Source organism: Neodiprion lecontei, chromosome 1 (genome assembly GCF_021901455.1).
Source record: "Neodiprion lecontei isolate iyNeoLeco1 chromosome 1, iyNeoLeco1.1, whole genome shotgun sequence".
Taxonomy (NCBI): Eukaryota; Metazoa; Arthropoda; class Insecta; order Hymenoptera; family Diprionidae; genus Neodiprion; species Neodiprion lecontei.
The window spans coordinates 21,150,353-21,176,066 of NC_060260.1; the positions used below are offsets into that span (position 1 = coordinate 21,150,353).

General features: G+C 37.1%; 1 protein-coding gene and 1 long non-coding RNA gene across 4 annotated transcripts in view; one reads left to right on the forward strand and one right to left on the reverse strand.

Moving 5' to 3' along the window:
• The window catches only part of LOC107223145 (UDP-galactose transporter senju), a 63,198-nt gene extending 39,740 nt beyond the window's left edge, over positions 1-23,458 (reverse strand). Inside the window, exons 1-2 of one of the 2 annotated variants that reach the window (XM_046731753.1) lie at positions 22,995-23,458; positions 21,833-21,950 (exon numbers count right to left, since the gene is read on the reverse strand). In XM_046731753.1, coding sequence (XP_046587709.1) covers positions 21,833-21,882 — 50 coding nt within the window. In that variant the 5' untranslated portion in view covers positions 21,883-21,950; positions 22,995-23,458. Of the gene's footprint in view, positions 1-21,832; positions 21,951-22,651; positions 22,917-22,994 lie in introns of those variants that run through there. The other variant, XM_046731744.1, reaches the window with a different exon arrangement.
• Positions 18,431-24,896, forward strand: LOC124292953. 2 transcript variants are annotated; one of them, XR_006902911.1, is made up of 3 exons: positions 18,431-18,891; positions 22,796-22,913; positions 23,450-24,896. It is a non-coding gene; the product is annotated as an uncharacterized LOC124292953 (long non-coding RNA). The 2 variants fall into 2 exon arrangements; XR_006902912.1 differs by having other exon boundaries at positions 18,431-18,800.
• Positions 24,897-25,714: the final 818 nt, after the last annotated feature.

Genomic DNA, 25,714 nt, shown 5'->3' on the forward strand with positions numbered 1-25,714 from the left:
CTGGAACAGACTCAAAAACATACACATGGTAACGTGCCGGGTAACAGGAAACCAACAAACATAAGAGCAACCCTCAAATATCTCACAAGCCGATTTACGTCAACAAAAAACAATACTTATGAAAGAGAATTACACAACAGCACATACACAAACCTATCCCAAAAACTGTGAACTTTCCATTTTTTAAATAACTTGACTCTGTTGAAATAAGTACGATACGAACACTAAACAACATCTTGCGTGAGATACGGATCCTCAAAATTATTGGCATTATTACCAAGTTACCAAGCACACTTTTGACTTTCATTTGACCCGTAGCGGTCACGTTGACCTTGGACCTTAGCACATACTTGAAAAATGAGGTAAACAATGAGAGTTCCCATTTAAAAAATCAAAGTTGATTTTAAAATGACCTTGAAGATGAGGTTCAAGATCAAATCAAAGGTCACCATTGAATCCCGTGTTAAAAATGACCTACGGCTCAACCTGGGTAATTTTATTTTTCACCGAACCCCGCCAAATTTCAAGGGGTTACCATACTCTTGCCTCACCCTGTATACAGGGTGACTCATTTTATTTATTTCAGTTAAATATCTCGAAAACCAAAAGTGTGAGTGAAAAATATTTCAAACAAAAGTACTATTCTATTTGAAAAAACTAAGTTGATCTTCATCTGACTTTGGCAGGTCCACGTACGGAAAATCTGATACCCTCATCTTCTTTCCCCTTTCAAACCCTACAACTTTTGTCAAAAAACATTTTTCACTCATTAAAATCTGTTTTAATCATTTTTAATACGATATTTATACCGACTCAAAAAGTTCTTGAATTTTTTTTCAAATTTTTTTAACCATCAGTATAATTTGAAAAAAATCGAAAAGCCAATTCCGAAAACGCTGTTTTTGAAAACCTGCGTTTTTTCGTTTCTTTTTTTTTATTCCCCGATCTGAATAGATCACGGAATCATGAAAATAATGTGATTCTGCAATCTATTTAGATCGAGTTCATAAAAAAAAAAAAAAATTATTCCAACGCGGAAAAACTAAAAACTTGCAACAAAAAAAAAATAGTAAATATCAAGATCCCATCATCGTGTGATGCTCAAAAATCACTTTTTGAATCATAGAATCAGTATGAATTTTTGAGATTGTTAAAAACGGTGTTTTGTAATTGGCTTTGTGATCTTGCCTAAATTTCACCACTGGCTAAAGAAAATCTGATAAAAATCCGGGATACTTTTGGGTCAGTAAGAACATACTACTAAAAAGCTATCAAATTCGAAGGGGGTGGGGTACATGGCCTACTAATTTGACATGGGATGCCCCATAAATATATATATATATATGTATGGGGCATCCCATGTCAAATTAGTACAACATGGGATGCCCCATAAATATATATATATATATATGTCAAATTAGTACAACATGGGATGCCCCATAAATATATATATATATATGTATGGGGCATCCCATGTCAAATTAGTAGGCCATATACCCCACCCCCTTCGAATTTGATAGCTTTTTAGTAGTATGTTCTTACTGACCCAAAAGTATCCCGGATTTTTATCAGATTTTCTTTAGCCAGTGGTGAAATTTAGGCAAGATCACAAAGCCAATTACAAAATACCGTTTTTAACAATCTCAAAAATTCATACTGATTCTATGATTCAAAAAGTGATTTTTGAGCATCACACATAAATATATATATATATATATATATATATATATTGTGACGTGATTTTTCCCGCTCCTCGGTCACTCGGAGAAAATGACCGGGAACTTTCCGCGTGCACAATAAATCGGTGTCCGCGAGGTATCCTGGACCCAAAACAATATAGCGAAATTTGTTGGGCGCCTGGTGTGATCAACACGCCTCGAAATCGGTAATGCGATACACCGCGACCATATACTCGATAGCTCAGTACCGCAGAGGGGAGGGGTAATTTTTGGGTAGAGAGAGATACGACACACGTACGCCAACACGTTATCTTACAAAGCAATAATAAAATCAATCGCTATATTTTCCACCAATCCTTATACAAAAAAAAAAATGAAAAAAAATAATAATTCAAACGTCGCTCTTTGCCACTCAAGGTACAAAACAAGAGAAATAATAATTCACAAGTCGCTCCTCGCGATCCAAAATACAAACCGGGGAAATAATAATTCACAATTCGCTCTTCGCGATACTTAGTCAAATACTTAGATTTAACACAGAAAAAAAAATTTGTATAACAGAAAGAAGAAAATGAAAAAAATTTGACAAAATCTAGACGACTTCTAATACCTACGGGCGCTAGTCGCCGCCTTAACAATAACCAATGGCTCAAAACCCGAAAACCGAATTTGACCCGTCGCGCCGACCGCGATCGTCCTCTACGGTATCGCGCTAATCGCCACTTAACAATAAACCACTAGGTCAAACTAAACTGAAATCGTAATCGACGCGCTAACCGCGATCGTTCCTAAATCTAGAAAATTCGTTAAGCCTACGGACGCTAATCGCCACTTTACTACTAAACAATAATTCAATACTTAAACAAAAGAGACTGTGACTCGACGCGCTATTCGCATCTCTAGCCGTTATTTTTAATGGCGCTGATCACCACGGGAATCGCCTGGCTGTTATCTAAACGCATCCGAACTTACGTCGCAGTCGCCATTCCCGAAAAATTTGCAAGCCGTCCCGCTAATCTGAGCGTCTACGCACGATGATACGCGACCTACACGAGAGGTGACACTTTTTACATACGCAGACTGGACGAGACCCTGTATAGCGGAATTTGGCTACACTCAATTTCAAACCGAAATTAGCTCCACTCAAAACCGTGACCTTACACGAGACTCTACAGGAACCAAATTGACTCTATGCGTTATCGCGAAAACTCAGGCTACGGTCATCAACAAGGAGATCGGCAAACGAATTTCGAGTACTACTCTAACTCAACAAGGGCTTGGCCAACCGGGTGCCGGTGCGCCGATCTACTTGCACTCGAAATGCGTTCGCAAAGAATTAATAGCGCTTACCGCTTCGCAACCACACCAAGAATTCGCCAACTCCCGTTTCGGCCATGGCACACACACTTCAAGGAAGTTTTTTTTTTGTAAATTTCTATCCCACTCGACTGTCGCGAAATGTCGCCAGTAGCGCGATTCTGTAACTCGTTATGCTGTCGTTATGGACTCATAACGACAAGTTTCGTTATGCTACCGACCGCGTCGCTATTATAACGACAAATGCGATTCTGTACACTATTCTTAGCGAGTTTTGTCGTTATTAATAACGAAAAGTGTCGTTATGATGTCGTTACGGTGCGAGCGGATAGCGAGGCTCAGAGACCCCCTCGTTACGCTATAACGACGATTATAACGACACTTTGCACACGAGCTAGAGGAGTGGTGTGCGTTTCCCATATTTTTCTCGACTCCGAGACAGTGCTTCGAAAAGTGCTCCGAAAGTGAAAAATAATTACGACGTTTGAAATAACAAGTAAGTAAGTTGAATTTTGCAGTAATTAGGAATTATCAATGCAGATTGACTTCAGAAAAAATTGTAGAATAGATTTCATTATTTTCTAAAAAAGAATAACATAACCTATAAATTGTAGTGTTGCTCCGAAGAACCCACAAAGTTGCTTCCACAAATATAATTATTCATTAATTTCATTAATAATTCATTTCTACTATTAAGTCTATTATTTACGCTGTTTCTTTGATTATCTTCAATCTCAAAGGATCATGGCTATCGAATACCTTGCTTGGGATGTATTCGTTCTTGAGGAAAGATTACGTCGACTCGAACGTCGTGTGGAAAGAAGGCGACTGAGAGATGCTCAGAATCCTTTTCAGCTACCACGAGAAGAGTTTCTCAGCCTTTTTCGCCTGCCTCAAGAAGCTGTGATGAATCTTGGTTAACACCTCAGCAAAGCAGCATAGGTTCAGTTTGAGTTTTATATACATAATATGCATATTATATTTAGTCTACTTTTTTCTAAATCAATATATTTTCCATCAGGTGATGCTGGATATCCGTTGGAGCCTTGGCTGTTAACACCGCTGGCCAATTTTCCTGAAGATACGCGACAACATCAATATACACAACAGTAGTAAGGCTAGAAGCGTCGTCGAGCGGTTTTTTGGAGTTTTTAAATCTGTATGGAGATGCTTGTCATACCAGCGAGTCTTGATGTACGAACCAGCGTTCGCAGCGAAAATTGTTAATGCGTGTGCAGTACTGCACAACATGAGAGTGCAACTACGATTAAACAATGAAGATGCATACATCCCGTAGAGAATGATGTTGATCCGATGGATCAAGATGAAGAATACAACAGACGAGGACCACGCGCTTTGGCTCAATGAATTCAACAACAAATTATGAGAGAAAGATTTCCCAACTTCCGTGATGCGGAAGAATAGAATACAGAATATGGAATGATGTTTATGGTTAAATTGCCAACAAGTATAATGTTTAAAGGTGATGAGAGAAATTGACGACAACAGAGTCAGGGCGGTGTTACGCTCCGACGTACCGCCTTGGCGTACCTTTTTCAAAATTCCATGTCATTTCATTTCTTTAATATCTTCAATGCACAGATATTATTTCATCAAAATCACATAGGCTCATAGGAGTAAGGCTCCGGTCAAGCATCTCTAGACGCCAGGTTCGATTCCTGGCTCCGTCGTTAATTTTTCAAAATCACCAATTTTTCGAATCTACATTCCTTCAACTATAATGTTTACAATTGATTGTACATAAAGAAATATTCAATTGTGTTTTTAAAGTATAACTTTATTTTATAAAAAATATTCACCTTTTTTAACCCGAACAAGAAATAAAAACGTGAAAAATCTTTATTCTAAACTGGACTTCAATTTTTTTTTCAAGTGGTATTGTTTTTAAATAGCTTTGCCTCCATGAAATTAACAAACTCAAAGACTTCTTGAAGTATTGAAAATATTACAGCTACAGTTATGATTTTTAGTAAAAAATGGGAGTAGTTATATAATTTTACTCTTCAGAATATTGGTTCTACGTGAAGAACCCAATGGTGGTCCATGCAAAAAGAATAGTGAGGAAAGCGTAGAAGCAGTAAACGCTGCATGGGGATTCACGACACGTGGTCAAAGGGCTCCTTTTAAGAGTATGAGTACAAATAAATTTTTTTACTTGTATTAAAATTTATTAAAAGTATTAAACGGTGTTAAGATATAATAACAATGATGATATTTATATTTACAATGTTCACTATACGATGGATTTGCACTGACTGTGACTGAGTGATTGTGCGCGCCTCGATTTAAACCTTCATGCGCGCCACCGCGGCACGAATTTCAACTATTTTAAGGCGAGTTTCGATAAAATTCTAGTTACTTACTAAGGATTTGTCACCATACGTCACTTCCTGTCGTTATCCATAACGACGATTCGTTATCCCATTCTGTAACGTCGAAGTGTCGCTATTCGTAGTTACGGAATCGCACCGTCGTTATGAGATTGTCGTTACACGCGGCGAAATTCGTTATCGTTACGATAGCGTTCCGAATCGTTATTCTCATAACGAGTTACAGAATCGCGCTACAGGACCCAAATGTCGAGCTCCGCTAATCGGAGCCGCAATTCGAACATGCCTCGAACATAGGCGCTATCCGTCGTGAAAAACTCTCCTGCTCTGATTGGTGTTTTCTTTCCGAAATTCTTATAGCCTAACTTATCGCTATATTTGGTGCCCGCTGTGGCGGGATGATGATTGGCTGTCCAGTCTCCGCTATCCCGTAGTTTGACAGTGGCGTGGTAACGACTTCGCGAGGTTGCCTGACGTCAGCGTGGTGAGGGGAGGCTACGGCTCGCCGGCCACCAACGGGAATCTCGTCCGCCTTCCCTCGCGGCAGAGCTCTACATTGACGCTCTCTCCGTAACCTCGTGAGAGGCCCTCCTTTAGTCGCGATCCGTCGCGACTGTATTTCTGTAAGATCGTTCGAATTTGCCGCCGATCCCGTGTATGATGCCGCATGTACTCGCAACCAAAAAAAAACAAAAATCCTGAAAAATCGTCTTGGCCAAACCGAAAATTGTCCCCCCTCGGAGTATCGGATGCGTCACTTTTGTCCTGGCACTCTTTTTCGAAATGATTCGCGGTCTGATCCGCGGGATCCCTAATTTAGGGCTCCATCTAGGATTCGGGGAGTCGTTTGGAACGCGCATCGAAAATGCCACGTTACAATATATATATTTATGTATATACCTCACTCTGTTATGTTTTAGTCATATTACATATTTATTATATATTTATGTGAATATTTATACTTTTTAAACTAACACCCAACATTGATCTTGTAACAAGTAGGATAGTCAGAACATTCAAGAAGTAAGCTATGGCTAGAACCCAGCGCAACGTAACCTCGAGCGTGCTCACGGCACTAAAGTTTACAACAGAGTAATACCAGTACAGGTGCCGAGGGTATTGTGCCCCAGTTTTAATTCGTAGAATAAGCAGAAAAGTGTGCTGTAGTTTGACAGCAGAGTAAAAAGAGGGATTGTTTTGCACAGTTATCAATCCCTATAAAAACGGCCATCGAGCACGGAATCGCGCTCTTGGTTTCTATTTCCAAATTCACTAATTTGTTCTCAATACAGTTTCGTGGTATAATCCTCTATCATCTTGCATTCTCTTACAATGCTACTCTTCCCAAATAACAAGCGAACCCCATTATTCCTTTTCTTCCATTATACTAAAAGCCCAATTGCTCGGTATATTTCGAATTATTAACCGGTTGGGTGGTAGGGCTTTTGACGAGCAGCAGCTCCAAAAGTGGTACGACACAGGTTTGCGAATAAATGGCTGAATTTCATTACTCGGGGGTTTTTGGGGTCGCTGAAACCGAATCCGGTGTCAGAATTGGCCGATTCCTAAATCCAAGATGACGGAGCCAAGATGGCGGACATGGAATGCCAAAAAAAAAAGATTTTGACATGAATTTGGTTACTTGGCGGATTTTTACGGTCGCTGAAACCGAATCCGGTGTCACAATTGGTCAAAGCCCAAATCCAAGGTGGCAGATTCAAGATGGAGCGCCCGACGAAGGCGCACACGAAATTTCAGAACCAAAACCGAAACACGAAGTTGTTCCCAACAGTCTTTTTACTCGGGTGTTTTCGAGGAAGCTAGTTATTTTCACGCCCGCTAAATGGCGTATCCTCACTACTGTCGCTCTCACAGAAAAAATACGGGACATTATCCAGTTTCATGGGGCCAATTCTGACAACGGATTCGGATTCAGCGACCCCAAAAACCCCCATGTAACAAATTTCATGGCAAAGTCTGGGTTTTTATTTTGGCATTCCATGTCCGCCATCTTGGCTGCGCCATCTTGGATTTAGGAATTTGTCAATTCTGACACAGGATTCGGTTTCAGCGACCCCAAAAACCCCCGAGTAACAAAATTCATGGCAAAATTACGTTTTTCTTGGAATTCGATGTCCGCCATCTTAGCTGCGCCATCTTGAATTTGGGGAGTTGTCAATTCTGACACAGTAGGCGGATTTACAAAGCCCGAGAACCCTCGAGATAGCATTCTCATGTACATTGTATGTAAACGATACTGTGTGACTAAAAGGACAAACTGTCTTCCATTTTCCCGCCATTTCAGAGTGTTGATAGGGCGCCCCCTATGGTCTGGACGTGAATTCTGAGTAGAGATTCGGATTCAGCGGTATGGAAAACACCGTTATACCAATTTTCATGCAATTCTAGGGTCTCCTACCGGAATGATTGCAAAATATTGATATATGCTTCATCACCACTTTTGGCACGACTTTTTTTTGTTGATATATGCTTCATTACCACTCAACCGGTTAAATAAATCCAATTTGAGTCAAATATTTAATACATGTAAAATAAGTTACTTTGTTAAACCCCTCATCACGACATCGGCACATCAATTCACCAAGTTCCAGTCATTCTTTAAAGGTAAGATAATTTTTATTTCAATAATCCAACAATTATCCCTTTTATGGTTTGTCTGAAAAGCGCGACTGAACATCCACTGTCATCCATGTCACATTTTTTTGAACTTTACTATGACTAGCATACTTGGTTTAGAACTACCTTAAAAGAATTCCAAAAAACTGTATGTGGTTTTATTAATACGTTGGTTATTATTCGAAAACCTACTAAGGGAAATGATATTAAAATTATGTAGCAAATTCTAAAATCACTCAAGTCAACCCGACGAAATCTTGTCGATAAAGCAAAGTCTTGAATCGATCAAATCATACTCTGGGCTTAAGATAAGAATGCAACACCATTTTTAAGAAATTTGGATCGTTTCAAAGGTTCAATTACAACGAATAAATATTTGTTTCTTGCATATGAAGGTCAATGAAACAAACGTCAATTTGTTAACGTTTCGGCCCGGGTGGGAGCGCTCCTCAGAACGAATTTTTTTTAATATGATAATCTGTCACAGAACAAGCCAAGGTTATATACAGAGAGCGAGAAGGAAGAACAAAACATATATAGAAAAAAGTAAAATAAATAAATAATTCATAAATAGATAAATGATAATTAAATTAAAAATAAAGATAAAATAATATAAAATATCTGATTTAACGAATGGTTTACATAGAAAACACATCACCAAGTGAATGCGATTTAATTTAACAGAAAACGGTATTATAAATCACCTGGTGCAACAATTTTTTGGATAAAAAAGCATGATGTGGAACATGCCGATGAAACAGTTTTATAGAATAAAATTATAAAATACACTATTACATTATACAGTGCAATACGGAACTCCCAAGCACACATCATGGAGCAAAATTAATGGCAAGGAAGGCACGACATTGAATTTAGATGACCGTTAGAGACGTTGACACAACAATGGTCGGACTAGAAGAAGGCTTACCGGCAAGTAGGAGACATAGATATGACCTAGGAACATAGAAGCGAAAACAGGACAATTTTGATGATAAAGTAGAGATATGCACAATAGGTAACTTAGGGGAACTAAGAATCGTATATTACCGACGTATAGATATTACTGAGGTGTTCAATATCTTGACGCAAATTAACTGAAAGAGGATGTGCAACAATGTTACACATCTCAAGAAGAAGGCGTTTGTAATACAACGGTTCCACAGCTAAGACGCTAGCCCGTTCATAATTAAAGACATGGTCTAGTTCAATGGAACGTCTGGTTAAAGCAGTGTAATTTTCATCTAGGCCATGAATGTTGCGTTCGTGCTCCTTAATTCGAGTATGTAATTGCCTACTTGTTCGCCCAAGGTATATCTTGTCACAGTTTTTGCAGGGAATTTGGTAAACCACACAAGAGCGGTTGTCCAAGGGTAGACGGTCTTTGCCTGAGTCAAAAAATGGGGATAAGTCATGCTTGTTTTTTCCAACAAATTGGATGTTGTACCTAGCGAAAATTCTGTTTAACGACTCAAAAAGGCCAGCGACATACGGGATAGACACAAAATTTTTTGGAACGACAGGAACGTCGCCAAGATCATTGTGGTTGGAGTCATTAGATGACAAAATCGAGAGGTGTCTCTTCTGTATATGATTCTGCAACATGAGGGCAGGATAGTCGTTCTTGCGTACTGCGTCATAGATCTTGATAGATGGGCTTCCACATCCGAGTCACTGTCGAGACTAAAAAATCATCGTATTTTCCTCCTGAAGTGTAAGAAGCTGGACCTTCTCCCAACACATTTTAGGCTCCCTAAACTTATCTCGAACAAATTTCATTTTAAACTGTCACAATCCAGAACTAAATTTCGCCATTTTGTAACCAAATTTCAAAAATCCCTGCTCAATCTGGAAATCAGCGATGCACATGCGTCCATTATCAAATCGAAAGAAACCCTCTCTGCACTGGAGAATTATATCTTAGCGGAATTACCTGTTACGATGTCACAAAAATTCTTTCACACCCAATCTATCAAACTTGAAGCGCGTTTTTCCGTTCATAAAACGGCTAATATCAATAAGTTGGCTAAGCTTATCAATCTCAAATGGCATCGCCCAGTTCACTCAGTGTCTACCGTAGACAACAAATGGCTCGTTAACTTAAGCAACGTTCCTATACCGGACAATGTGGCGGATGTGCTTAAATTGGGACCAAAATATGGTACCCCTTTCAGAGATTCCAATTGTTTACCTCGTATCAGATTTTGAGTCCAACATCTCTCTTATCTCATAGGATCTCAGAAACCAGGCTAGGCTAGAATTTACCAATGCATTGAGGAAGTTTAACAACACCCCTACTCGCTCTATGCATCACGATGGCGCCATACAATTTAAAATCAAAGAAACTTCATCTTTCCGTAAAAATAACAACGACTTAATGTTTCTAAGATCTGACAAAGGCAACACCACAGTTGTCCTTACTAATCAATTGTATTTGGAAAAAATGCTTCTCCAGCTTTCCAACACTGACACTTACAACATTGTCAGATTCGACCTCAATTGTAGATTGCAATTAGATATAAGAAAATTAACGACAAACTGGGTTAAAGCCAAATACATTTCCGTACAACTCAAACGTTACATCGCAAAATCTGATTGTGTTCCACCACGAGCCTATGGTCTGCCGAAAATCCATAAACAAGATGTACCACTTAGAATCATTGTCTCCTTCACTAATAGTCCTACTTTCAACTTGGCCAAAACTCTGGGCAAATGGATTGGGAATAACATCGTCCCTCCTGCATCACGCGTTAAAGACAGTTTCGTTCTTGTTGAAGGCATTAGTAAATTAAGCCTCCGGCCCAATTACACTCTGATCTCTCTCGATGTGGTCTCCTTGTTCACTAACGTACCTCAAGATCAGGCTATTACGGTGACGCTGACCTGGCATGTCCTATATATATTTCGTGACGTCAGAAGCGGGGAAATCGCCCGCACAAATCCTGATAAAACGGAGGTACGAATCTGGTTGGGAAAATTTTCAAAACATAGCTTGAATATAATTGTACGTCTGTATCTCAGTCACTACTATCGCAGATCACTGATAACGTCTAATAAAAATAATGATGAACTCAATAAAATCACGTCTCCTCAAACATGGCCGATCGGGCTAGCGACTTGTTGAATATTCACCGCTTGCACGATATCAGAATTTCTTACACTTTTGCCAGGGAGATACCGACGTACAAAAACACACACGTAATCCGGGAAAACCTATAGCACCAGTCAGTTTTCCGTAAATATGGCACGATTTGTGCGGGCGATTTTCAGGTGACAGGAGCCCGTTCTGACGCACAAGAAGTCTGTAATTTAGTTCAACGTTGAACCTCCAGAAGCGCTGCAGTCGACCGCAGCGGTACCAGATGGTAACACCACATGGTCATACGCACACGTCCTATGTTTCACAAACCTTCTGCTAAAGCAACAATCTGCAGTGCCGACGAGAGCATAGGCTTTTAGGTGGATACGAAAAAATGTACAACTCACTCAGAATAACCGCTAGATTTTGAAATTCGTGCATATTATAAGGCATCGTTTGGAAATTGTAACATCAGTTCACAATCGCAGTAACTATTCGTAATCGCACGTAGCCCGACTGTGAACGGGGCATTCCATGCAAAATCGGTCAACCCGTGACCCCGACCAATTTCGATTCTATTGAAAATTTTACACTTTCTTGTACCTGCCAAAAGCAGTCTTTCTGAAATATTTTAGATGTTTGTCTCAACCCATCCAAACACCTTAAATTTATCAAAATTTCGCACAATTTTTTTTTTTTAAATGCTCATGGCTTCTCCAAAACCCGATATTAAAATAACATACTGTTTCTTTTCTCGATTTGAGTCGTAGTTCCGCAAAGAAAATTATTCGTTTTCATTTTATTGAAGGGTTTTGGGGCATTCTACATCGAGTACGCACCACTTAAATCTACCTTTTTTCATCAATTTGATAGAAAATCATTAACAAAAACGAAAATCCCTATCCATTAATTCCTGTTCGTCGAAAAGGCAGATATAAATGGCGAATAATTGACATAGAATGCCCCATATACGTTCCGGATATCCTCATCTAATAGTAGCATCAATGTCCGCAAGATTGTCATACTTACAGATTATTGACCGAAAGATTAGATGCGGCAGTAAAATAAATACCGAAATTGCAGGAAACACGTATGTATAAGCGTGAGGGTTTAGGGTTGAGATAAAAAATTGTGCTCTTGAACAGACCATTATTTATTTATTTATGGCAAATTTGGGAGGGGGGTGGGCCGGTTGACAATCGTCCGAGCCTGTTTTAAAGATTACCCTAATACATACACGAAATTGTTTCTGAACCGGATGTGTTAACAATACTAGAAATACGTCCCGCAAAAAATCTATGTCATTGTACATACATACAATTACTGCATACAACGGTTCAAGATTCGTGGCATATATTTTATAGGGCCGATCCTTGTTAAAATTCTGATGAAGATTTGCTTGCCAATTTTTTCTGTTTTTAATTCTCAACAAATAAGGATTTCATACTTTATTTGCTTCGTTTCATTTGTCAATTACGCCTAGTTCTGAATGATGATACCAAATTTTTTTTTTACATTAGACGAATTACCTGAAAGTTACTCATTAAGTGGAAATCGTTACAAAACTACATACCGTGACTTCTCGTAGATGGTATACGCTACGGATACGCTAGCGAGTTTTGGGTTGGTTTCTGCATCGTATACAACCTACGAAAAGTCAGGGTATGTGTTACTGCTGTACATCAAAGTCCGGCACAATCCTATAAGATTTCACAGAAATTTGGAACTCTCGAAGGAATCAACTTCTTCGGATTCCAAGTACTATCCCTCACACGCCACTGTCCCGACTATCCGCGCGGCCGTCACCTCTGCGTTTCCTCGCGTACCGTCCACATCCACTTTTCGCGGCGAACGAAGCAAACGCGAATGTTTGGTAATTTGCCGTGTCACAAGTTCTAATCACGTGTAAATTTTCACGCGGCCAGTGTGTATACATATATTTGTTACAAACAACAATAATCTTGTGAGTGCAACAATGGATAAGTTACGTCGCACGGCTGAACCGAAAAAAAGGTTAAATATGTCGCGCCGACGAACGAATCGTTCGTTGCAATGGTAAGTGTTTTATACTGCAAATTTCTGTTATGCAATTATAGATATCATTTACAAGAATCCTGCCAAATCTGCAAAAACTGAAAACGCGTTTATTCATTCAAAGAAATAGAAATTTGATTTTTTCGGATTTCTTTTTCGATCAACCTTTTAATTTCTTGGATCATCGTCAGAATTGATATCGAAATTCCCCGGTTGATTTGTAAATAATTTGTACGAAAAAGTTATCCCTCGCGGAAAAAAGCCTCAAGTTGGTGTAAATTCGTACCCCCGACTTAGATAATGCTGAATTCCCATAAGAAAAAAATTGTGGGTACGAATTTACACCCAAGTCGAGGCTTTTGTCCATGAGGGATTTCCAAGAAATATTCGAGAAATTATTCATGGACAAATAATTTGTACTACAGTTTGTGAAAAAGTTAACCAGCGAATTTTGTTCTCAATTCTGATAATGATGCAGAAAAATTTATAAAAATTAAAACTAAACTGATAATATTCAATTGAATTTCAATTATTTTTTATGAAGAACGTCGTTTTTTCGAATAATTAATCAGGAACTTTCGACTTTGATTTTGACAAGGAAACCCTATAATATATTCGTCCAAAATCCGGAATCAACTTGTAGTCCCGTTAGGTTGTTTATTTCCGGACGTAAGCAGCGAAATTATTATTGTAATTATCTTTATGACGACTGACGATATTTTGACACAGGACTAGTTAGATAAAGTAAAATTTGTGAATATCTTTAGCATTTCGGTATCAACAATGCAAGTACGTTTCACTCCGAACGACGTATCGTACAAGAAAATAACATATAGTTATACCACTTGGTATCAAGCAACGTTTACGGAGTAGACTTTGTATAATTTCCCACTGGCAAGCCGTTTTACTTTTCAAATACATAAACAATATGTAGCATAATAAAAACAAAGTACGAAATTAATTCGTTTACGAACAAATCAGATCCTCATTATAGAATACAGATAACGTGCCAAGATAATAAAGATTCCACAAATTAAAATTGTTTCAATACAAAACGTAACGTATAGTAATTATTTTGTCTCTACAGTGAATTAAAATTGAGTCGAAGCATAATTGGAATTCAATGAATTATTCTTATGTCACAGCATAATGATGACCGCGACACGCGCTCGTAGAAAAATTAACAATGCTCCAGATAGTCCAGTCATTATAGGCAAAAAACCGACCGAACCCACGAATAATTATTTAGTGAATTTTTTTTCACAGCTGTCTCGGGGGGGTCACTGGGAGTGTAAATTCAAAATGGCGACCAAATCATACTTGTGCGTATATTCGAAAAATGGTTTTTTAGGTTAAGATGGTTTTTCTTGAAAAACTCGGCCGGTTTTGATTTTACAGAAAGTCACAACAAAAGCTGTATAAATTTTGATTCTCTACAAGTTTAGTTCTTACAGTTTTTCTTCTAGGATCAAGGTTTTTCGAATTAAACCTGAAAAAAGCGACAAATTCGAATAATTCCATTATCTCATTTATTTTCAACTTGATGACATAAATGAATAGCAACAAACTTGTTGAGAATCGAATTCTGAACAACTTCGGTTCCCGCCTTTTTCTCCAAAAATCAATATTTTCGGAATTTAACCCGAAAAGGAAGGATTCTGCGTCAACTCGGCCACTTTTATTTCGACCGTCTCAGATCTGCCCCATAATTGGTTACATCAAAGTACTACTAAAAGGTACTCTGTGTAAATTTTTTCAGATTTTTTAATTAATTATTTGAGAAATTGCCGTTTTTTTTCAAATGAATATACACTACCGTTCATAAGTATGGAAACACTCGCCCCAGAGTGTTCTCATTGTACTCCTGATGCTCATTGTATTTCTACGAAAATGTATACCGATGAGGAGTCGGGAGGGACTTCCAGCATTTTCATAGCATAGAAAAAAAATGTAGAAAACAAGTCGTCTTGTTTACGTTTGCTTCGAAAGAGTGGCGTTCGAAAGATCGTCGTTTTGTTGACATTTGTTTCGATCGTCGTTTTGTTATACATTTTTCAAAGTATTGAGTAACCAAATTGTATACGTGTTTCAAATTTTTTTTCTCTGTTCTCTTCATATATAATCATTTTGATTTTTCGTTAGGAGTGTGCAGAACATAAGAATTGCTGAATGCTACGTTGCGAATACCACAATCTTATCGGAGCCTAGATTCGAATGCTCGGAGAGTTCAATTATTATAATCATCCGGTAATTTTTTTTTCCGATAATTGGAGAAATTTACACGTGTTGACATATATCCTAAGTACGATGCAAATATGCGAGAAATTTCAAATCTTGAGGAAAATAAATATTACGACTGTTATTATTTCATCATATAAACCATAAAAAGTCAGTTGGGACGAAATTTAGGTTCTTGAGTCAGAAATCAATGAAAATCAAAACAATGAAAGCTTTTTCGAAGTGATGTGTGAGCATAAAAAGTCAAAATCTATTTCTACGATTTTTTTTCCGGAAGCGCCGAGTCATTCAATTTTGTTGCAAAATGAGCGCGCAGTAAACTTGAAGAATTAATATCTCATCTCCGGTTCTATTTGACGTAGAAAAATTATTCACAGCACATTCGCGAGCAGAGAGGATAAGCTTTCGTAAAAACTTTGGTTTATCCGGAAACATTGAACATTGTAATTGTTATTAACGAACGAATTGTTTAATGGTACCATTTTTTGGCGAGACTTCTACCATTTTATACATTCTGTAAAAAATCTTTCCGATTACAAATAATCCGTCCGGTTTGACGAGGAATTTCCCATTCATATTCATTCCGAATGACCATACATTAGATATCTGCTATCGGTAGTAAAATATTGAACACGGTGAAATTTAGAGTGATTCGTAAAAAATGAATATCTTAATTTCAAAAGAATTATCTCAACTTTTCGGATTATTCAAGATGATCAAAATTTTTAATCACGCTATTCCATTTCATCAGATTCGACCATTCACTTTCAACATTTTTGGGTATAGTGAGATGGCGCCGACACATGGTTGTAAGAGAACCGAAAAGGACCCATGTATTTGTATGAGTCCTTATATGATAGGGGGGGGGGAGGGCTCGAATTGTGTGCCAAAGTATATTTTTATCCACAAGTACTAATCATGTTATGGATTCTGCGTTGAAAAGGCGAAACAACCAAATGAACACGCTTATATTGTACAGGACAATCCATCGTAACCGTTGGACGATCGCCATGTCACATGCAGATCGACATGCCGCGAGGATATCTTCATGGAGTGATGAACTATGTTCAAATTACATTACTTCGCAAAGGATGTTATAAACTCCCATCAACCGGGAGAAGAAACTGTTTCGCACAACCCGTAGCTTCATAGTTAGCTCGAATCTCGGATACTATTTCCTTATATTTAATATTTCAGAGGGTATAAAAATAATCCTCAACGTCGATGTCAACAATTGTTTCCTATATCCATAGTAACATAAATAAAGTGTTCCAATATTGTCAGTAGAGTTGTGTGTAACAAGCGATGTACAATTTCAGAATGATTTCGATACCTATGTCGAAGAATAGTCATGCAAGGTCGTAGCGATGCTTCATAAAACGAGACCACAACGATTCGTATCCATTTTGTTTCAATCGTATTTTTCGAACATATTTCCAAATATCTACAAATGGTGAATGGTGATATTTATGAAATCATTTTGAAAATACTTCGTGCTGTGTAAAACTAATATTGCGCGATATGTTTTAATGTATATGGGACATTCTTTTACAACCGAACACCTTTGTGACACTCCTCGGTGGAGAGTACCACCTTCGAATGGTTTGGAACCGAGGAAACTTACGCAGAGGGCGCTTCGATCGATTACAACTTTTAGATTCAGGCAGATCCAGGCAGGGGGTCCGCACTCCTGTGTTAAAAAACTGAGATAGAATAGTTCCCAGCTGAGGGAGCTTAGCCATGGTGGCGTTGTATGCGCGCTCGGCAATAAGTATAGTTTAGGCCAATCAGAATATACATGAATATACACTGTATTAAAAAAAAGTTCCTGTAATGTCTAAATATTTAAAATAAATAAATAAAAAATGTCATTGTCTTATTTTTATGTTTAAATAATTATTACAGTATATTCTGATTAGCCTAAACTATACTTATTGCCGAGCGCGCATACAACGCTACCACGGCTAAGCTCCCTCAGCTGGGAACTATTCTATCTCAGCTCTCCACACTCGAGTGTGGACCCTGGTGGACCCCCTGGATCCAGGTCAGCGACACCTTAACGCTGTCAATAGTAGGTGGTCTCAACTATCCAACCATGTCCCGGTTTCACTCAGGGAACTAATGAACGCGTTAAACATTTGTTTCAAGGCTACCATCTTTAAATTTAACAACACTAACTACGCCCAAACTTATGGTTTACCTATGGGCTCTCCGCTCTCCCCAATCTTGTCCGATCTTGTAATGGATGATCTAGACCAATGCTGCATTAAAAAATTGGATTTCGCTCTTCCATTTTATTTTAGATATATGGACGATATAATTACAGCTGCCCCTAATAACAAGATGGAAACTCGTCTTGAAGTTTCCAATAGTTTCCACCCTAGGTTACAATTCACCATTGAACCTGAAATTAATGGCCAAATTAGTTTTTTAGACGTTCTAATCATTAACGATAATCAGTTCATCAAAACTGACTGGTACCACAAATCCATGTGGTCACAAAGGTATCTAAATTATCGTTCGCACCATCCTAGATCATACAAGACTGGTACGATCTATTGCTTGGTGGACAGAGCCATCAGATTGTCTACCTCAGAATTTCACAACAAAAATCTTTCCTTGATCTATGACGCATTACGCAAGAACGACTATCCTGCCCTCATGTTGCAGAATCATATACAGAAGAGACACCTCTCGATTTTGTCATCTAATGACTCCAACCACAATGATCTTGGCGACGTTCCTGTCGTTCCAAAAAATTTTGTGTCTATCCCGTATGTCGCTGGCCTTTTTGAGTCGTTAAACAGAATTTTCGCTAGGTACAACATCCAATTTGTTGGAAAAAACAAGCATGACTTATCCCCATTTTTTGACTCAGGCAAAGACCGTCTACCCTTGGACAACCGCTCTTGTGTGGTTTACAAAATTCCCTGCAAAAACTGTGACAAGATATACATTGGGCAAACAAGTAGGCAATTACATACTCGAATTAAGGAGCACGAACGCAACATTCATGGCCTAGATGAAAATTACACTGCTTTAACCAGACGTTCCATTGAACTAGACCATGTCTTTAATTATGAACGGGCTAGCGTCTTAGCTGTGGAACCGTTGTATTACAAACGCCTTCTTCTTGAGATGTGTAACATTGTTGCACATCCTCTTTCAGTTAATTTGCGTCAAGATATTGAACACCTCAGTAATATCTATACGTCGGTAATACACGATTCTTAGTTCCCCTAAGTTACCTATTGTGCATATCTCTACTTTATCATCAAAATTGTCCTGTTTTCGCTTCTATGTTCCTAGGTCATATCTATGTCTCCTACTTGCCGGTAAGCCTTCTTCTAGTCCGACCATTGTTGTGTCAACGTCTCTAACGGTCATCTAAATTCAATGTCGTGCCTTCCTTGCCATTAATTTTGCTCCATGATGTGTGCTTGGAAGTTCCGTATTGCACTGTATAATGTAATAGTGTATTTTATAATTTTATTCTATAAAACTGTTTCATCGGCATGTTCCATATCATGCTTTTTTATCCAAAAAATTGTTGCATCAGGTGATTTATAATACCGTTTTCTGTTAAATTAAATCGCATTCAGTTGGTGATGTGTTTTCTATGTAAACCATTCGTTAAATTGTATATTGTATATTTTATATTATTTTATCTTTGTTTTTAATTTAATTATCATTTATCTATTTATTAATTATTTATTTATTTTACTTTTTTCTATATATGTTTTGTTCTTCCTTCTCGCTCTCTGTATATAACCTTGGCTTGTTCTGTGTCAGATTATCATATTAAAAAAAATTCGTTCTGAGGAGCGCTCCCACCCGGGCCGAAACGTTAACAAATTGACGTTTGTTTCATTGACCTTCATATGCAAGAAACAAATATTTATTCGTCATCATCGAGGTCAAGACAATCATATACGTTCAATTACAACATCAACAACGATACAAAAAAGAATGGTTTTATGCTCACGTCACAATTGAGTTGTCTTCAAGTGACCTATGAATAATATGGCTGATGAAATTACTCAGATTCTTAGTCAGAAATTCAATCAAAAAGCGATTGTAGCAAATCATAAGCATACGCGGATTACAGTTCAGGAGGTTGCGGATTACAGTTCAGGAGGTTGCTGACTGACTCTAGAGTCTAGAGGACTGCAAAACACGAAAGTGAAACTCCAAAATTATATCTATTCACGTATCAAATGTGTGAAACTCAAAAAATTACAATAAATTTGCACTGTGAAATGTTCACAAATACTTCAGATTTCATCTTTTATCCTGCGCAATTTTGTTATAAAGGATAAGGTTGTTTTTAAATACCCTTCATTCACAGTAATAACTAATAATTCCAGTAAAAATTTAAAAAGAGTGAAAAAGACTAATAATTTAGATTATAATTTATGGCGCGTCATTCAATATTTCAAATTGTACAATTTCTAAGAAATATTGAATCATTAACATCAGTGTGTTTTTGCTTGAAAATACGCAATTTTTTAAATTAATTTGCACGACCCCCGCGAGAATTGTTTTTGGTTGATTATAACACAATACACAACTCTGTATAATCGACTTGTACAATGTGGAAAAACAAGTCAGTGAACATTCTTGCATATTATTCTTTTTGCATCAAAGAAATTTCAAAATATTTTTGGTATTTGGAAATATGTCCCATACTTCCTTATGCTAAATTTTGTACTAACTTATAAATCTGATTCTAATCTTAACTCAATGTTAAGGGAGCTTTCCAGTGTGACAGCCCGAAAAATCGCTGTTTTTCGCGATTTTTTTTTTTAAAGAAAAAATAATCTAATCGGTCTGGTTTTTTTTTTGTATATTAATTGGATATTGAAGAATACAAAACAATTTTTTAAAGATCGATTCATTTATTAATTAATATCTATAAAAATGATGAAACAATTGTTGCAGAAAATGCACTTGGATGTGGTGTCCACGTTGGGGGTCACAATTTTGATCTGAAACAAAAAACACAAAAAGATTATTGATCGGTATATAATTGGCTTTCGTGCTATGGAGGCTTTTTTCTTTTTTTTTTTTTTTGCAAAAATGGCGCCGGTTTGAACAAAAAGTATCGATTTTAGCATTTTTTTTTGCAGTTTTTTTTACAAAAAAATAGGAAGATGTCCAAAAAAAAAAAAAAGCTTCCATAGCACGATAAACAATGACGTTAAGAATATTGTGTAAAAAATTCAACTCGATAGCTTTAAAACTCTGCCCTCCAAGTTGGACACCGTTTTGAAAAATGCTGTTTCGAGAAAAACGCGTTCAAAGTTTCAAGTGAGGAAATTTTAGGTAAATCGTTTACTTACGGTCAATCAGCGATGCCAGGTCCATACAATATCCCTTCTGCTTCTTCGAAAAGATCGTGCTCAATGGATTGTTCAGTCCGACGAGCTGTCCTCGCCTCTTTGCTATCCAGGGACGCCCGATGGTTTGCTTGGGTGATGCGCGCATTCTTGTACTCGTACTTAGCAGCGAAATCTGCGGCGCTCGGCCCTATCGTGCATCCCATCGTCTCCAAAATTTTAAAAATTGGGTCGTAACCTTCATTGAAGGTGCACACAGCACACTGCGTAGCGATTTCTACTATCTGCTTGCCGCAGAATATGTGCTTTGGGGCTAGTTGCCACACACAGTGATTGATTGATTTTCAAGAATTTAGCACGCCATCCGCTTTTTTTTTGAAAATTGAGTGCGACAAAAAAATAAGTCGCGCGACTAATTTACGGCTAATTAACGGCAAATTATGCAATAGTCCGAATTCACATTTTCGACAATTGGTGAGCCAAGTTCATGTACGTGCAGGTAGGAACGAGACAATAGAAATAACGGTCGCACGGGCAGCTGTAGCGCTCCGTTGCCTTCTTCCAAAAAATGCTGTACAGTAACCAAAATAATCTGAATTTCGGCATGAAAATTTCAGGGAATATTCGGTAGAGTGTATACTATTCGATAAAGCAAAAAAAAAAAAATCGATTTTTTGAAAATTTCACACTGGAAAGCTCCCTTAAAAGGCTGCTATATCTTTACTTACGGAGTTGAATGTCAATCTTTCATACTATTGTCAAAGCTTATGCAGGACTGATGTAAACATGTGGTAGTCAACGCAATTTTACATGTAGTACCGAATAAACATATTAAAAAACTCCTGTTTCATGCACACGTAAGGCCAGGAAAAGCATTCCAACAATAAATGGCAATTTAATTACAAAAATATATTTCTTGGTATCATGGCTGCATAAAACGGAAATATTTATTCTGGTAGTTATATTCGTCATTGCACATAGAATTGCACTGACTACAGCAATTTCACATCAGTGAGGCGTAGGCTTTGATAACAAGCAAAATAGGTACAATTTGACATGGTCGGTAAAGACTAACTGAAGCATCCTCTTAATCACGGTAACTTCAACTTGTTATGAAGTTTAATCGATCGAAAAGTCAAGGAAATGTATGTCTTTACTTACTCTCTACAGTAAAATCCAATTGATAAAATCAGCTTTAGTATCTCCGTCATTAGTACCACAGTGACAGTATTGTACTTGTAGGAATTTTCTTCATTTTGAGACCATGTTACTAAGATTCCTGAAAAATGTGTGAAATACTAATCAATAATGACTTATAAATTGAATAATAGTAACTGACAAGTTAATTATTTTATAAGCATAAAAACACTTGGTCCCTTGAGAGCTGAAATTTTCAGTACAACCAGTGCTCTTCTCACTCAATTATCATATGCGTGTGCCTGAAATTCTGAACAACCACTGCAATGAAAATTCAAGCCTCCTGTACCAAGCTAGTTTTTGTTGGCAAACTATTCAACATCCTGCATTACAGATTTATCAATTTGGATTAAAAAATTTAACGAAACGCCTATCTTGGTATAATATACTAATTAATATTTTTGGTGTAATGTGCGTTTAGAACTTCATGCACGTCAGTTAATAACAAATAATGTAATCACAGGAGTGTTCTTTTTTGAAATAGAAGCCAGTTTGCAAAACAATTTTTATAATCGATTTGTTTCACGTGGTAATTAGATGATAAATTTTTAAATTAGCGTATCTTATAAAGGCGCTCTAATAACTTTCAAAAAGATTCCAGTATAAATACGAAAAATGAACAAACCGGCATTTCTATTTCTATTTCGAGATAAGTTTGAATGAAATTTCGATATTCTTTGTTTTCTCCTAGTCAGGTTTGATCGTCTGAATGATGAAAATTACCATAGAATTTTAAAACGAGAATCAAAAAAATCGCCGACAACTTAGCCTCAAATAACGTACCTTGATTAACGAACAGTGTCATATAGGAAATGAATACGACGACACTCCATCGCGATGGGAAAAGCTCCTGACAATTTATATTCACCATCTTCAAACCGTGGGCATATTCAAGATTCTAGTTATTTACGCCAGAACATTTTACAGTATCGCCCGGCACTAGCTGTTGCGAATGTGGAGAGTATCGGAAGTTGGAGCTTTCGTAGTTGCGGCTACAGAGATACAATTATCAGCGGTTGCGCCTGACGTCAACGCGGAACTGATTGTGAGTGTATGCGTTGAAAAGATTATTTTATGCGTGACTAAGATTGTTAGGAACTGAAACGGTACACTGTGTTTTACTTACATACTGTGTCACTGGTGATGCCAGATACACTTGGTTCGCACCGTTTTGCTGACAAAATTAATGCAACATTGATGCAAGATTTTTGCCCCGAGTACAGCAGCTCGTGTCTGTCAGTGTAAATATAACTAACCCCATAACCGAAGTCACGATGGACCTTCTGGTGTACAGCTAGGTAGAAGAGAGTTTAGTCGTGGGACTAAATTGCTGTATGAGAAATTAATTTAGTTATTTTTACGTCTTTATATACGTAAATGCAACAAAAACTGTTATACAACCATTCTTGCACCAATCTTGTCAGCAAAACACGGTAGGTACAAAATGTGGCCAACGCTACAATTACAGTAATACAACATGCGAGTCAAACACAGTATATGACTTCACTCTACACCCTGTATGCACTGGTATAACCAGCTTGAGGCTCTATGACAAACGTAAATTAAGTGAGAGACTCCTAGATCTTTGGTGGAAACGGCTGCTGACATCTCCCAAGCAGCACATTTTGAAAAGCCGTCAGAAAGAAAGTCCAGAAGCACATCAGAAACTCGATTTTTCTGCCTGTTGAGCTTTTTTTCGCGTTTGAGATACTTGGACTTCGGTATTTGTAGATACAAATCGACCAAGGCACATTCTTTATTCGAGGAATATGTATGTATTTATGTATTTTACGAGCCGACAAGACAGCGACAAATTGTAGAACTGCTGAAAAAAATTGTTTTGCTGTTAGGCGCTTACTACTAATCTTATAAAATAATTTATTTTAACTGACATCGTAACTGTGATAAAACATTATGTTGAAGGAGTGTTACATACTAATACCGCGCAAAAGTACTTCCTATTTATACCACATTTTGCATGCACCTTATCTCATTCCATGTTTTAGAAGTACATTAATATTTTACAAATAAACTATTGTCAAACATTAAAAAAAAACATTCAGATAAATATAATGTGATGCACTAGAGAAATATAGTTATTGCGACACATGTTCCTCAACTTCTCTGAAAAATTTTTCGGATGAGAATCTACTTTTACAGGAAAAAGAATGTCCTATTTTTCGTATGAAACTTATCAACTGAATTTTTCTGTAATATTCTCAAAATTTTACTGTGTTTTTTTATTCATATTTGTGTCCTGAGACTAACAAGGAGAGTATTAGACAATCGAATCTGATGAACATATTTTCAGCCAAAAGAATGTTCCTGGAATTTTCAGTGAAATCTGTGATCCGAGGGTCAATACTCTTGTAGGCACGACACTTTTTTACACCAGTTCTGTTATCCGGTGAAGGGTAGCTAAAATCTACCTAATTTTTGATGCAGGACCCTTTTCTTAACTATCGGCACCCAAATGTTTCGACTTTTCTGTGGGCAGGAGTATCGTGTGCAATATTGCCGTGTGCATTGAAGTTTCTGTGTGCAAACGTACTGTACACTATTGCCAAAATTATTGTGTGCAAACAGGCCATGCTAACAGGCCGTGTAGGAATGGTTTACAAAAGTGCCTTGGGCTGATAGACTGTGTCCAAATGATACACAAAATTGAATGTTCCGCGTTTAGAAAAATATGTCTTCTCCAACGTGTAGCATTACTTGACAACTAGTTACAAAGTAGATATGCAAGTATGAATATGCATAGAGTTGTAGAAAGGCCGTATTACATTGATGTGTATTATTATTTTATTACTCTAATTAACATATTACTTAATACTACGTCTATACCAATCATTTACATATGTGGTCAGTGACAATAACGCGCTATATACTGAATCTCTTCATAACTAAATCCTATGAGGTAATCCTTTTATGTTATGCACAATATATTTAACACAATGCAAATTGATATTTGATTAATATATTTATAATTTATAAACATTCACCTTTGGCAATTAGGATGTGCCGTATGCAATTTTGATAAAAATTTAATTTCATAAAATATTAATATTGAAACTAAGAAATCAAGTTCAAACACATGATTAAAATTATTTTACTTGTAATATTTAATTTATATCACAATTGTGAAAGTTTTGCACCTTCAATTGACACGTCAAAAAATAAACACGATAATTTATTATTATTATCACTATTATTCATTTAAGCCAAAGTCAAGTTAGTACTACATTAGATGCATGCGACTGTGTGAATTTAAATAATCAACACATATTACACAACTGAAATACAAATTCCTAAAAACTAATTCATTTTTTTCATGTCTTCAACTCCTGACTTGAAAATTAATATTAGTTTACGAATTTTACTTTTGTTGATTTTTTTTACGGCTCAATCATACCTCAAAAAAGTCGATACATTACAGCTGAAAAATCAAAAACGTAAAGATACTCTAACTCTCAATTTTCAAGGGAAGTTTTTTGAAAACTGCCGTCTTTCTGTTTCATGGAACACATTGCGTTTAAACAACATTAGATACATATATACTTCAAATCTTGAAAGATTGGACTTACAATCTACTAAACCAGCAGGATCAATATTAGGTGACATATCTCAATGTAAGACTTAGATAGTATAGTCAGAAAACACAGAATTATTTTAAACTAATTATTTTCAGTATTTCAGTAGATATCTGATTTCGTTTGCATGACTTTGACGATGAATTTTTAATTTCGGGAGAATTCTTTGTCAATACTCGATGCCGATATCAGACAAAGCTGAGTGAGAAAGATTAGAGAAAGAGTAGGAGACTTAGACGTAAATACAATATTCGAT